We start from the raw sequence: 13,352 nt of genomic DNA, 5'->3' as shown, positions 1-13,352 counted from the left end.
CAGCAGATGACATGACTCCCCAAACCATCACTGATTGTGGAAACTTCACACTAGACCTCAGCAGCTTGGATTGTGGCCTTCCCATTCTTCTTCCAGAGTCTGGGACCGCGATTTCCAAATGAAATGCAAAATTTACTGTCATCTGAAAACAACACCTTGGACACTGAGAACAGGCCAGTTTTTCTACTTGGTCCAGGTAAGACTCTTCTGGTGTTGTCTATAGGTCATGAGTGGCTTGACCCAAAGAATGTGACAGTTGTAGCCCATGTCCTTGATACGTCTGTGTGTGGTGGCACTGACTCCAGCAGCAGTCCACTCTGTGAATCTCCTTAAACTTTTGAATGGTCTTTTCTTATTCCTATCAAGGCTGCAGTTATCCCGGTTGCTTGTGCACTTTTCCTACCACTCAACTTTCCAGTAATATGCTTGGATGCAGCACTCTGAACAACCAGCTTCTTTAGCAATGACCTTTTGTTGCTTACCCTCCTTGTGGAGTGTGTCAATGACTGCCTTCTGGACATCTGTCAAGTCAGCAGTCTTCCCCATGATTGTGTAGCCTACTGAACCAGACTAAGGGACCATTTTAAACGCTTAGGAAGCCTTTGCAGATATTTATGGTAATTTTAATTTTGTGAGATAATGACTTTTGGTTTTTCATTGGCTGTAAGCCATAATCAACATTAACAGAAATAAACACTTTAAATAGATCCCTCTATGTATAATGACTATATAATATATAGGAATAGATCACTGTGTGTAATGACTATATAATATATAGGAATAGATCACTGTGTATAATGACTATATAATATATAGGAATAGATCACTGTGTGTAATGACTATATAATATATGCATTTCCCTTTTTGTATTGAATTACTGAAATAAATTAACTTTTTGATGATATTTTAATTTATTGAGATGCCCTTGTATTTAGTGTCTGCACATAGCCTTACGATCTTGCTGTATATTTTACATCACCACTTAATATTGTACAGTGTCACTAAACATTACTGGCCAAAATAATGACCGCACCAAAAAAAAAACAAAAAACCCCTAGGAGACAGAAATAATAGCGTCTGAATTTTGAGGACTAAATTTAGAATGGATCAGGATAGGTTTTCCTATTTCGAACCCAACACAAATAGAAATCAAACTATTGCCAAGGATAATTTTGTCGCTTTTGCACCGTGAGCGTAACAGGTTTCGTTATATTGGTGAATACTAAACAGAGCCGAGCCAACATGACTTCAGAAGGAATAAAAAAAATTAAATAATACATACCGTATTTTTCGGATTATAAGACAAATTATAAGACATAAATTTGGGAGGAAAGTGAGGGGTGCGTCTTATAATCTGAATATAGCTTACCGGGGTGGTGGAAAGGGGTCGCAAGAGGCTGGAGGAATGCTGCGGCTGCTGCTGGGGTGGCTGTGCAGTATCTGCGCGGGGTCTCCGGCAGCTACAGTGGCTGTGCAGTGACTGCGCAGCGTCTGGACTGATGCTGCGGGTCTAGCGGTAACTTCAAATAATAATAAATCAGCCACTGATATGGTATTTGGATATATAGGACCAATTATACAGCAAAAAAATGCTGTATAATTGGTCCTATAACTTCAAATAATGGCGCCCAGAGTTGTTGCGTGCACAGATTGAGATCTTGGTTCAAGCCTCTGCGCAGGCGCCGCCTCTGGCCCATTGATCGCCCTCCAGCAGACGTCAGGAAAATGGCGCCCGGAGGTGGCGCTTGCACAGATGAGATCTTGGCTTGCCATTGAGCCTAGAGACTCCGGGCGCCATTTCTTTGAAGCCCTCACCGCACACGACAGCTTGAGCCACCGCACCAGCCTCTGCCCCAGAACAGCCTACAGTTTCTGGGACACCCACCACCCCCAGCCTCCTGTGACTCCACCACCACCGCTACTGCCCCATCCGTTAACACACCACCGGATTACAAGACGGACCCCATATTTTTTTTTTCAACATTTTTACTCTGAATTTGTGGTGCCTCTTATAAAACAAAAAATACGGTATATATTATACTGTCCAATGAGAAATTTAAGACATACATTTTGGAAGTGTCCGTCAGACAGGAAAAAAAAAAAAAAAAAAAATTGAAGCAAGAATTGTGCTTTTTCAGAAAGTGTTTTAGAGATATGTGCACACTGCAGATTTGGTGCAGACATTTTCTGTATCAAATCTGCACCTTCAAGCAGAAAGACACCAAAAAAAATCCAGTGCGTTTATGGTTCCCCCCCCCCCCCCAGTGTTTTTTTTTTTCATAAATGAAAAATGAGTGAAAGGACTGAAAACTGCAGGTAAAAAACAGCACGAATTGAGAATGCTGCAGATTTTCTGCACCAAATATGCAAGGAAAAAAAAAAAATGAGCAAAGTGTACACAGCACTTCAGAATTCTCATGGATTTTGCAGGCTTAAAGGGAACCTGTCGGCAGAAATTTTGCTATAAACCTAAGAGACTCCCCTCTGCAGCTTCTGGGCTGCATTCTAGCAAGGTTCCTGTTATTGTGCCCCCTTTCTGACCAAAATAAATATATTTTATAAAGTCTTACCTTTTCCTATGCAAATCTTTTTTTATGGTCACGGGGGCGGGCTGTCTGGTGTCAGTTATCCTGCCTCCTGCTGCTTTCGCCGTCCATCGCTCATTTCCATAACTGAGGACTCCGCCCAGTGCTCCCGAGGTCTCGCACATGCGCCGTGCCACTCTCACGGGACTGAGCACTGTGCACAGTGTGACCGCTGGTGACGTGATTGTGCAGGCATGAGATTATGGGCGGCGATGTGATTGTCATCAGCAAGTACCCGCCCATAATCTCGTGCCCACGCTTTCCCCTTTGCCTCCACCGTTCTGCGCAAGCGCTGGCCAGATGAACCCACGTCACCTCTTACCCATCTTTCCCTGGAGCAGGAAATAGATGGGAGAAGCGGAGCAGAATAACGGTGGAGGCAGAGTGAAAAGCGCGGGCACGAGATTATGGGCGGGTACTTGCTGATGACAATCACAGCGCCTCCCATAATATCACGCCTGCGCAATCACGTCACCAGCGGTCACACTGTGCACAGTCCCGCAAGAGTGGCACTGGGCATGCGCAAGACCTCGGGAGCACTGGGCGGCGTCCTCAGTTATGGAAATGAGCAATGAGGGACGGCGTAAAGCAGCAGGAGGGCGACTAACGGAAGCAAGACAGCCCGCCCCCATGTCCATAAAAAAATATTTGCATAGGAAAAAAGGTAAGACTTTGTAAAGTATTTATTTCGGCCTCAAAGGGGGCACAATAACAACAGGAACCTTTCTAGAATGCAGCCCAGGAGCTGCAGAGGGGGAACCTTTTAGATTTATTGCAAAATTTCTGCTGACAGGTTCCCTTTAAGGATAGACATGCGGATGTGTGACAAACCTACACCAAAAAAAAACAAAAAAAAACAACCACACTGTGCGCACATGGCCTGATCATTTTAACATCACAGCAGCTTCCATTTCCGTAGGTCGCTGTCTGAACCCCATTTTGTGGTGGTAAAGGGTTAATAGGTGTTCTCACTTGGTGACAATGATATAGCACATGTAAGTAGGGCTGCTGCAGATGGGCTTTGAAACGCGTTGACAAAGCAGTGTCCATTCAACTCTTGATCGTGGATGTTTCTTCATCACATCAGAAGGGCAGCGCAAAGAAGGTCCATATAATCTAATATATATGACAGACTCCAGTACCAATCCCCTGCTGCACTTCTGTATTGCCGGCTGTGTCCCCGGCCGGTCTCCACTCCCAGCGTTGTCTATGTGTAACCACTGCAGTCAATGAGCGACTGTATGGCAGTCACAGGCTAAAAGAAGGTGACCAACAGGGGAGCCTATAGAGGAGTACAGCTGAAACCAGACGTTTACATACACTATCTAAAAAGACACATCTGCAGGTTTTTCTCACTGACATGAAATCAGAATAAATCCTTCCCATTTTAGGTCAGTTAGGAACCAAAATTATTTATATTTACCGAATACCAGAATTTTGAGTAAAAGAATGTTTTAAGGCATTTTTATTACTTTCTGCAAAGTTAAACGTTTACATACACTAAGTAAAGTGCCTTTAAACAATATGGGACAGCCCATATGATGATGTAATGTCTTTGGAAGCTTCTGATAGGTTTATTGGTAACATCTGAGTTAGAGACACACCTGTGGATGTATTCTAATGCACACCTGATACACACTATTGTTTGTGTAGCAACATGGGAAAGTCACAAAAAATCAGCCAAGATCTCAGGAAGAGAATTGTGGACTTGCACAAGTCTGGTTCATCCTTGGGTGCAATTTCCAGATACCTGAAGGTGCCTCGTTCATCTATACAAACAATTATATGCAAATACAAACAAGATGGGAATGTCCAGCCATCATACCACTCAGGAAGGAGACTGGTTTTGTGTACCCGATATGAACGTGATTTGGTCAGACATGTGCATATCAACCCAAGAACAAAAGCGGCTCAGTGGTTAGCACTGCAGTCTTGCAGTGCTGGGGTCCTGGGTTCAAATCCCACCAAGGACACCATCTGCAAGGAGTTTGTATGTTCTCCCAGTGTTTGCGTGGGTTTCCTCCAGGGTCTTCGGTTTCCTCCCACACTCCAAAGACATACAGATAGGGAATTTAGATTGTGAGCCCCAATGGGGACAGTGTTCCTGTATGTAAAGCGCTACGGAATATGTTAGTGCTATATAAAGATAAAGATTTATTTTTTATTTAAAAGCAAAAGACCTTGTGAAGAAGCTGGCGGAAGCTGGTAAGATTGTGTCATTATCCGCAGTGAAACAAGTACTGTATCAACATGGGCTGAAAAGGCCACTCTGCCAGGAAGAAGCCATTACTCCAAAAGAAAACACAAAAAGCCAGATTAATGCTTGCAAATGCTCACAGGAACAAAGACCTTAATTTTTGGAGACATGTCCTATGGTCTGACAAGACTAAAATTTAGATAATAGTGCTAAAAAACAAAAGCGCTGATAGGGTTTTACCAGATAAGTACAGGTTAGTATATAGATAAATACACTCAACAAAAATGGTTGTGAAGGGTCACAACCACCGTAGATAGCATAGGATAATGGCGGCTGCCGCGGCCCCACGTGCAGAAGTCTTCAGTGTAGAAGGAGAAAAAGGGGTTAAACCCGCGCAATCCGCCAAATAAGATGTAGAGATGTTGATAGTTTAATCACTCTTTTATTCCATAGGTCTACGCGTTTCAAGGTGCAGGGACCTCTTCCTCAGGACCAGAAAATCAACATACATGTTGATTTTCTGGTCCTGAGGAAGAGGTCCCTGCACCTTGAAACGCGTAGACCTATGGAATAAAAGAGTGATTAAACTATCAACATCTCTACATCATATTTGGCGGATTGCGCGGGTTTAACCCCTTTTTCTCCTCCTACACTGAAGACTAAAATTTAACAGTTTAGCTATTATGACCATCGTTACGTTTCGAACAAAAAGGGAGAAGCTTTGCAGCCCAAGAACACCATCCCAACTGTGAAACACAGGGGTGGCAGCATCATGTTGTGGGGTTGTTTTGCTGCAGAACGGACTGGTGCACTTCACAAAATAGATGGCATCATGAGGAAAGAAGATTATGTGGCAATACTGAAGCAACATCTCAAGACAGCCAGGAACTTAAAGCTTGGGCGGAAATGGGTTTTCCAAATGCACAGTGACCCAAAGCTAATGCCAAACTGGTTACAAAGTGGCTTAAGACTAGAAGTCCCAGGTATTTCGAGCTCCATAGGGTTCCAAATGTTAAATGACCCCTCTCTGGAACTTCTAGTGTTAAGGATAAAGTCAATGTTTTGGAGTGGCCATCACAAAGCCTGATCTCAATTCTATTGAAAATTTATGGGCAAAGCTGAAAAGGTCGATGCGAGCAAGGAGATGTACAAACATGGCTCAGTTACACCAGTTCTGTCAGGAGGAATGGGTCCAAATTCCTACCAACAATTGTGAGAAGCTTGTGGAAGGAGATCCAACATGTTTCACCCAAGTCACATAGTGTAACGGCAATACTACCAAATACTAATGAAATGGATGGAAACGTGACTTTGCAGAAAATAAAATGCCTTAGAAACATACTCTCTCATTCTGGCATTTGGTGAATATACATAATTTTGGTTCCTAATTGACCTAAATAGGAAAGGTTTATTCTGATTTCATGTGAGATAGTGAGAAAAACCTGCAGATGTGTCTTTTAAGAGTGGAGGGAAACGTCTGGTTTGATCTGTGTGCGCCTTTTGCTTTTATAGTACACTCAAACAATAATTTAACATAAAAGAATGGGTGAATCCCCATCAACAGTCCAAATTGGGGGGGCGGGGGGCCTCTAAATTAAATTTTGCAGTTTGGTCTGGGGGTCTGGATTCTAATAAGCCATTTACAGAATAGCCCTTTTAATAGAACATCAGAGCCTAAAACAGATGATGGTAACATAAGAGTGAGTGCGAGCGCTCCAATAATAGAGCACAGGAGAGCAGTAAACGCGAGACCCCCGCTATCAGCTCTGGGATAGTGGGCCTCAAACTAAATGGTACCAGATGGACATTCTGATTCCTGGATTACACAATCTAAGATAAACCGTACCATTTGTGCTTCACGATCCCCACACGCCACCGCAGCAGCGCATCCTTTCATGAGGTCTCACGGGTCGATCTTGTACAAATCAACTTCTTACATGACATCAAAGAAAAAAAAAAATAATAAAATACCTTTAAATAGGATCCATAGTACTTTGTCACATAAGGGCTGTCGCACTGGCTGAGAACTGTTATTTCTTGCTGTATATCCTCTATTTCGTCCTCCGCTTCTTCCAGGTCAATGATTTTAATAGCAACCACATGTTGAGTCCGGTTATCAATGCCCTTAAAAACTTCTCCAAAGGATCCCTTTCCAATACGCTCTAGTTTGGTGAATAATTCTTCTGGATCAGCCCGGTGGTTCTAAGAGGGAAAAAGAAAGAAAAAAAACCAGTAAGACATCTTCAAATGATAAACAGTGATTTGCTGGATGCAGACAGTACATGTGTTAGCAGTAAACATGGCAGGGTAGCACACGTCCACCGTAATAAGTCACTGAAAGCGTTTCTGCCATGCCACGTGACTGCTCAGGATAAGCCGTCCTGTGTGTAGGTAAGCAGGGCTGTGGAGTCGGAGTCGGAGTCGTGGAGTCGGAGTCGGAGCTCATTTTGGTGGAGTCGGAGTCGGTATAAAATGCACCGACTCCGACTCCTAAAATATATAATAAATTGGGGACAGGAGTGCAATGCAGAATGTGCTGAATATTTTACTAAATAACAACATTTAGTATAATGCTTATATTTAAGTGAAAAATTTATTGTAGTACAATGTGAACATCAGACATTTAATTGTTTTTATGATACAATAATCAAGATATTTGGATAGAACATAAAATATTTATTGGAATACAACTTTAGAACACAAAAAAACTAATAAATTGTAAATATGTAATATATATAATATATATATATATATACAGTGTATATACACACACAAGATATATATGTAATCTACTGTATATTACATAGTGTATTACATATTTACAATTTATTACAGTTTTTTGTGTTCTAAAGTTGTATTCCAATAAATATATTTTATGTTCTATCCAAATATCTTGATTATTGTATCATAAAAATTATTAAATGTCTGATGTTCACATACACATATTCATGTACTACAATAAATTTTTCACCTAACTATAAGCAATATATGTAGGAGTCGGAGTCGGAGCCGGAGTCGGAGTCGGAGTCGGAGTCGGTGCAAGAGAATTTGAGGAGTCGGAGTCGGAGTCGAAGGTTTGGCTTACCGACTCCACAGCCCTGTAGGTAAGGAATATCACCGGCATATCCTGCATGTCTCTGAAAACTAGAGTCTGCAGAAGGAGAAAACAGTTTTCTCTGAGCTAGTGGGTGAAAACTAGCAATGTCTCCCTTACGCAGCACACACAGACATGACAAATTCCTGCTCTCCTGTCTATGTAGTCTCCCCATAGACTAAGAAGTAGCTGTATCAGATCCCTCAAATTTCTTGAAACGGTGACCATTTTAGTCTAAGAAGTGAAGCGAAGACAAAGATGGAATTTACACATTTCTTTGGTGGCTTCAGGTGAAGTAAGTACCTGGCTGGCTGAGAAGTCTCTCAGCTGAGAGGATGCTGGGTCGATCAGCCCGGTGATCACATTTGGAAAAAATGGCCTCTAATGAGAGAATCTTTGAGTCCGGTGTCACACTTGCAATTATCCCGCGCGAGTCTCGCGGTGCATCACCCCGGCACGGTCTCAGCTGCATAGAGATGCATGTAACTGACCCGCTCGTGTGAGTCCGTGACGGATGATGCACCGTGAGATACACGCGAGGCAATCGCAAGTGTGACACCGGCCTAAAGCACATTTTGGGAACCGGTCACACTTCACGTTGGACTCTATAACCAAAATCATCCAGTGAAGTGCGCAGCTCTGGAGGCAGAAGTGCACAGAGCGGAGGACGGATTCATCAAAGGTCATATTTTCTATTGAATCCGTACTCCACTAGGTGTTCACTCAAGGAGGAGCTATGCGCCCACGCTTCTTGCTCAATGCAAGTTTGTGCTCTTTTGAGCGATTGAAGTAGATCTGGACCCACACCAATTTGAAAGCAAAAATAAAATTTAAAAAAAAAAAAAACACAAAAACCCCTTAAGTGCCTAAAAGGCAGGATAAACAAACAAAAAAAAAAGTTTTACAACTTTTACAAATGCAACAAATTTTCGAGTGGTTGAACAGTTTTTCCACATTCCATCAATCCTGAGAAAGAAGGTACTACTGCTAAATTTTCTTTTGTCATGGAACTGCAGCCAGCCTTCACTTGAATAGGAGGATCACTGATGACTGAAAAAAAAAAAAAAAAAAAAAAAAAAAAAAGAGCCAGGGCGCATTGCGTAAATAAAAAGGAGACAGGGCGCATTACGTAAATAAAAAGGAGACAGGGCGCATTGCATAAATAAAAAGGAGACAGGGCGCATTGCGTAAATAAAAAGGAGACAGGGCGCATTACGTAAATAAAAAGGAGACAGGGCGCATTGCATAAATAAAAAGGAGACAGGGCGCATTGCGTAAATAAAAAGGAGACATGGCGCATTGCATAAATAAAAAGGAGCCAGGGCGCATTGCATAAATAAAAAGGAGACAGGGCGCATTGCGTAAATAAAAAGGAGACAGGGCGCATTACGTAAATAAAAAGGAGACAGGGCGCATTGCATAAATAAAAAGGAGCCAGGGCGCATTGCGTAAATAAAAAGGAGACAGGGCGCATTGCATAAATAAAAAGGAGCCAGGGCGCATTGCATAAATAAAAAGGAGACAGGGCGCATTGCGTAAATAAAAAGGAGACAGGGCGCATTGCATAAATAAAAAGGAGCCAGGGCGCATTGCGTAAATAAAAAGGAGACAGGGCGCATTGCATAAATAAAAAGGAGCCAGGGCGCATTGCGTAAATAAAAAGGAGACAGGGCGCATTACGTAAATAAAAAGGAGACAGGGCGCATTGCATAAATAAAAAGGAGCCAGGGCGCATTGCGTAAATAAAAAGGAGACAGGGCGCATTGCATAAATAAAAAGGAGACAGGGCGCATTGCGTAAATAAAAAGGAGACAGGGCGCATTACGTAAATAAAAAGGAGACAGGGCGCATTGCATAAATAAAAAGGAGCCAGGGCGCATTGCGTAAATAAAAAGGAGACAGGGCGCATTGCATAAATAAAAAGGAGCCAGGGCGCATTGCATAAATAAAAAGGAGACAGGGCGCATTGCGTAAATAAAAAGGAGACAGGGCGCATTGCGTAAATAAAAAGGAGACAGGGCGCATTGCGTAAATAAAAAGGAGACAGGGCGCATTGCATAAATAAAAAGGAGCCAGGGCGCATTGCATAAATAAAAAGGAGCCAGGGCGCATTGCATAAATAAAAAGGAGCCAGGGCGCATTGCGTAAATAAAAAGGAGCCAGGGCGCATTGCATAAATAAAAAGGAGACAGGGCGCATTGCATAAATAAAAAGGAGCCAGGGCGCATTGCATAAATAAAAAGGAGACAGGGCGCATTGCGTAAATAAAAAGGAGACAGGGCGCATTACGTAAATAAAAAGGAGACAGGGCGCATTGCATAAATAAAAAGGAGCCAGGGCGCATTGCGTAAATAAAAAGGAGACAGGGCGCATTGCATAAATAAAAAGGAGCCAGGGCGCATTGCATAAATAAAAAGGAGACAGGGCGCATTGCGTAAATAAAAAGGAGACAGGGCGCATTGCGTAAATAAAAAGGAGACAGGGCGCATTGCGTAAATAAAAAGGAGACAGGGCGCATTGCATAAATAAAAAGGAGCCAGGGCGCATTGCATAAATAAAAAGGAGCCAGGGCGCATTGCATAAATAAAAAGGAGCCAGGGCGCATTGCGTAAATAAAAAGGAGCCAGGGCGCATTGCATAAATAAAAAGGAGACAGGGCGCATTGCATAAATAAAAAGGAGCCAGGGCGCATTGCATAAATAAAAAGGAGACAGGGCGCATTGCATAAATAAAAAGGAGCCAGGGCGCATTGCATAAATAAAAAGGAGCCAGGGCGCATTGCATAAATAAAAAGGAGCCAGGGCGCATTGCATAAATAAAAAGGAGCCAGGGCGCATTGCATAAATAAAAAGGAGACAGGGCGCATTGCATAAATAAAAAGGAGACAGGGCGCATTGCATAAATAAAAAGGAGACAGGGCGCATTGCGTAAATAAAAAGGAGACAGGGCGCATTGCGTAAATAAAAAGGAGACAGGGCGCATTGCATAAATAAAAAGGAGACAGGGCGCATTGCATAAATAAAAAGGAGACAGGGCGCATTGCATAAATAAAAAGGAGCCAGGGCGCATTGCATAAATAAAAAGGAGCCAGGGCGCATTACGTAAATAAAAAGGAGCCAGGGCGCATTGCGTAAATAAAAAGGAGACAGGGCGCATTGCATAAATAAAAAGGAGACCGGGCGCATTGCATAAATAAAAAGGAGACAGGGCGCATTGCATAAATAAAAAGGAGACAGGGCGCATTGCGTAAATAAAAAGGAGACAGGGCGCATTGCATAAATAAAAAGGAGACAGGGCGCATTGCGTAAATAAAAAGGAGACAGGGCGCATTACGTAAATAAAAAGGAGACAGGGCGCATTGCATAAATAAAAAGGAGACAGGGCGCATTGCATAAATAAAAAGGAGACAGGGCGCATTGCATAAATAAAAAGGAGACAGGGCGCATTGCATAAATAAAAAGGAGACAGGGCGCATTCCATAAATAAAAAGGAGACAGGGCGCATTGCGTAAATAAAAAGGAGACAGGGCGCATTGCATAAATAAAAAGGAGACCGGGCGCATTGCATAAATAAAAAGGAGACAGGGCGCATTACGTAAATAAAAAGGAGACAGGGCGCATTGCGTAAATAAAAAAGGGAGCTAGGGCGCATTGCGTAGAAAAAGGGAGCAAGGGCGCATTGCGTAAAAACAGGGAACCAAGGCGCACTGCGTAAAAAAAGCCAAGGCGCATTGCGTAAAAAAAAAGGGAGCAAGGCGCATTGTGGGAGCCAGGGTGCACTGCATAAAAAAAAACCAAAAAAAACAAGGGAGCCAGTTTGCAGCGCGTAAAAAAGGAGCCGTGGTACTACAACAGCGCTGTGTCCCATTCATTCCCTAGAACATCCTCTTTAAAACAGAAACAATAACGCTTCCACCACGAAAAAGACAATCAAGATATTAGTCAGCGCAAAGCTGTGACTATACACTTAGAAAAAGTAGAAAAGCAAGTGTACATTATACTGATGTATCAGATATCGCTGGTATAATGAACTAGTCTGATCTTTTATTCCACCTGGGATATATAAAACAAAAAAAACAAACTACGCACAGAATACTTGATAAATGAGATGGTACGAGTTCGTTACACTACAGTTGACTAGCTTTGAGGCCATTGAAAGAAACTTTTTGAGTGCACCCGGAGGCGTCGGTGCACCCGCACAACTTATTTCAATTAAACCTGCAGGCCGTATCCCGATTTGCATGTTGTTGGTTTCTACACTACATTTTGTGATCAGATCTACCTTTTTTTTGTCATTATAAACACCTGCCGTCTGCATAAATCACCGCGCTTAACCTTGTCAGTAGAACAAACATTTCTTCCTATAGCATAAAATGTGATAATTCCATTACAAGCGCACAATGAGTTCTGATGAGTTAGCATGTTAAATATTAAGCATTTATGTCTGCTTTGCTGCACGAGGAAAAAAAAAAAAAAAAAAGCCGGCATACCATACGCAAACAGCCAAATCCCATAATCCTTAGCAACTCATTATCTTAAAGTGACTGCACATGAGAAGCTCTGAAACAGCCGTATCATCATCCACTATCATATGCCAGGGGAGAAAAAAAAAAAAAAAAAATGAAAAATAGATGCCCTGTCCAAAAATTGTGCTGAAGTGCTAGCAGACTTGTGAATTAGTGCCATGTAGATACAAAAAAAAACCACAAAAAGAAAAAAAAAAAAAAAACTTGCATGTATTGAGCCGCTGCCCCCACACAGCCAGACGCCGAGACAAAACCAGAAGAGCTGCAGCGGGTCGAGAGAGGTCAAAAGCAAAAGGCGCTCGGCTGGAAGCGCATTCAGCAGCTAATGACGGCCTTTAAAAGGATTTGAAAAATAGTGAAATGTCAAAAAAAAACAAAACAAAAACAACCACATGTTCGATAAATTGACACCATCGAAATGTCACCGTCACCAGCGTAGTCTATTTGAAAAAGCATTTCTAACCAAAGGGTAGTGCAGAGAAATCATTGACTTTCTGTGCCTGTAAAGTCGAGCCGACAAGATGGCACATTTTCCATAATGAGAAGTGTTATGAAGGTGTAGGAGACACAGGGACAGGAGAAGGGCTGGTCTGTGGTGATGGGCCATCTTTCGTGGGGCGTGTAGCCCAAAGGAATCAGCAGGGGCAAAAATCCAGCATCATGGAGATTTTGTAGAAATAAAACTTTATTTTATTGTAGCAAAATAAAAACATGCAGACTGTGCAGTGGGCACAGAGGCACAGATGAAAGAATGTGGGTTACCAACGCGTTTCGACCAGAGAGTCTTATTCATGGCATGTGATTTACCCCAAATTTAGCCCAAAGGAATAGAATAGACCTGTGGTTGATCAGATGGGCACAAGAATGAAAAATCCATTATTTTCCGGATGAAGTTATTACTGTGAAACGCGTTGATAATTGCACTGCTACCATCCTGGTCTTAATTCATCT

The 13,352-nt window shown here is 42.4% G+C and overlaps 1 protein-coding gene across 1 annotated transcript in view; it reads right to left on the bottom strand.

Moving 5' to 3' along the window:
- The window catches only part of STK26 (serine/threonine kinase 26), a 129,267-nt gene that overhangs the window by 57,990 nt on the left and 57,925 nt on the right, over positions 1–13,352 (bottom strand). Inside the window, exon 2 of the mRNA XM_075322656.1 lies at positions 6,754–6,984. Coding sequence (XP_075178771.1) covers positions 6,754–6,984 — 231 coding nt within the window. The remainder of the gene's footprint in view (positions 1–6,753; positions 6,985–13,352) is intronic.

This window comes from Anomaloglossus baeobatrachus, chromosome 9, assembly GCF_048569485.1.
Source record: "Anomaloglossus baeobatrachus isolate aAnoBae1 chromosome 9, aAnoBae1.hap1, whole genome shotgun sequence".
In the NCBI taxonomy this organism is placed as follows: domain Eukaryota; kingdom Metazoa; phylum Chordata; class Amphibia; order Anura; family Aromobatidae; genus Anomaloglossus; species Anomaloglossus baeobatrachus.
This window is presented reverse-complemented; position numbering and strand designations above follow the sequence as displayed.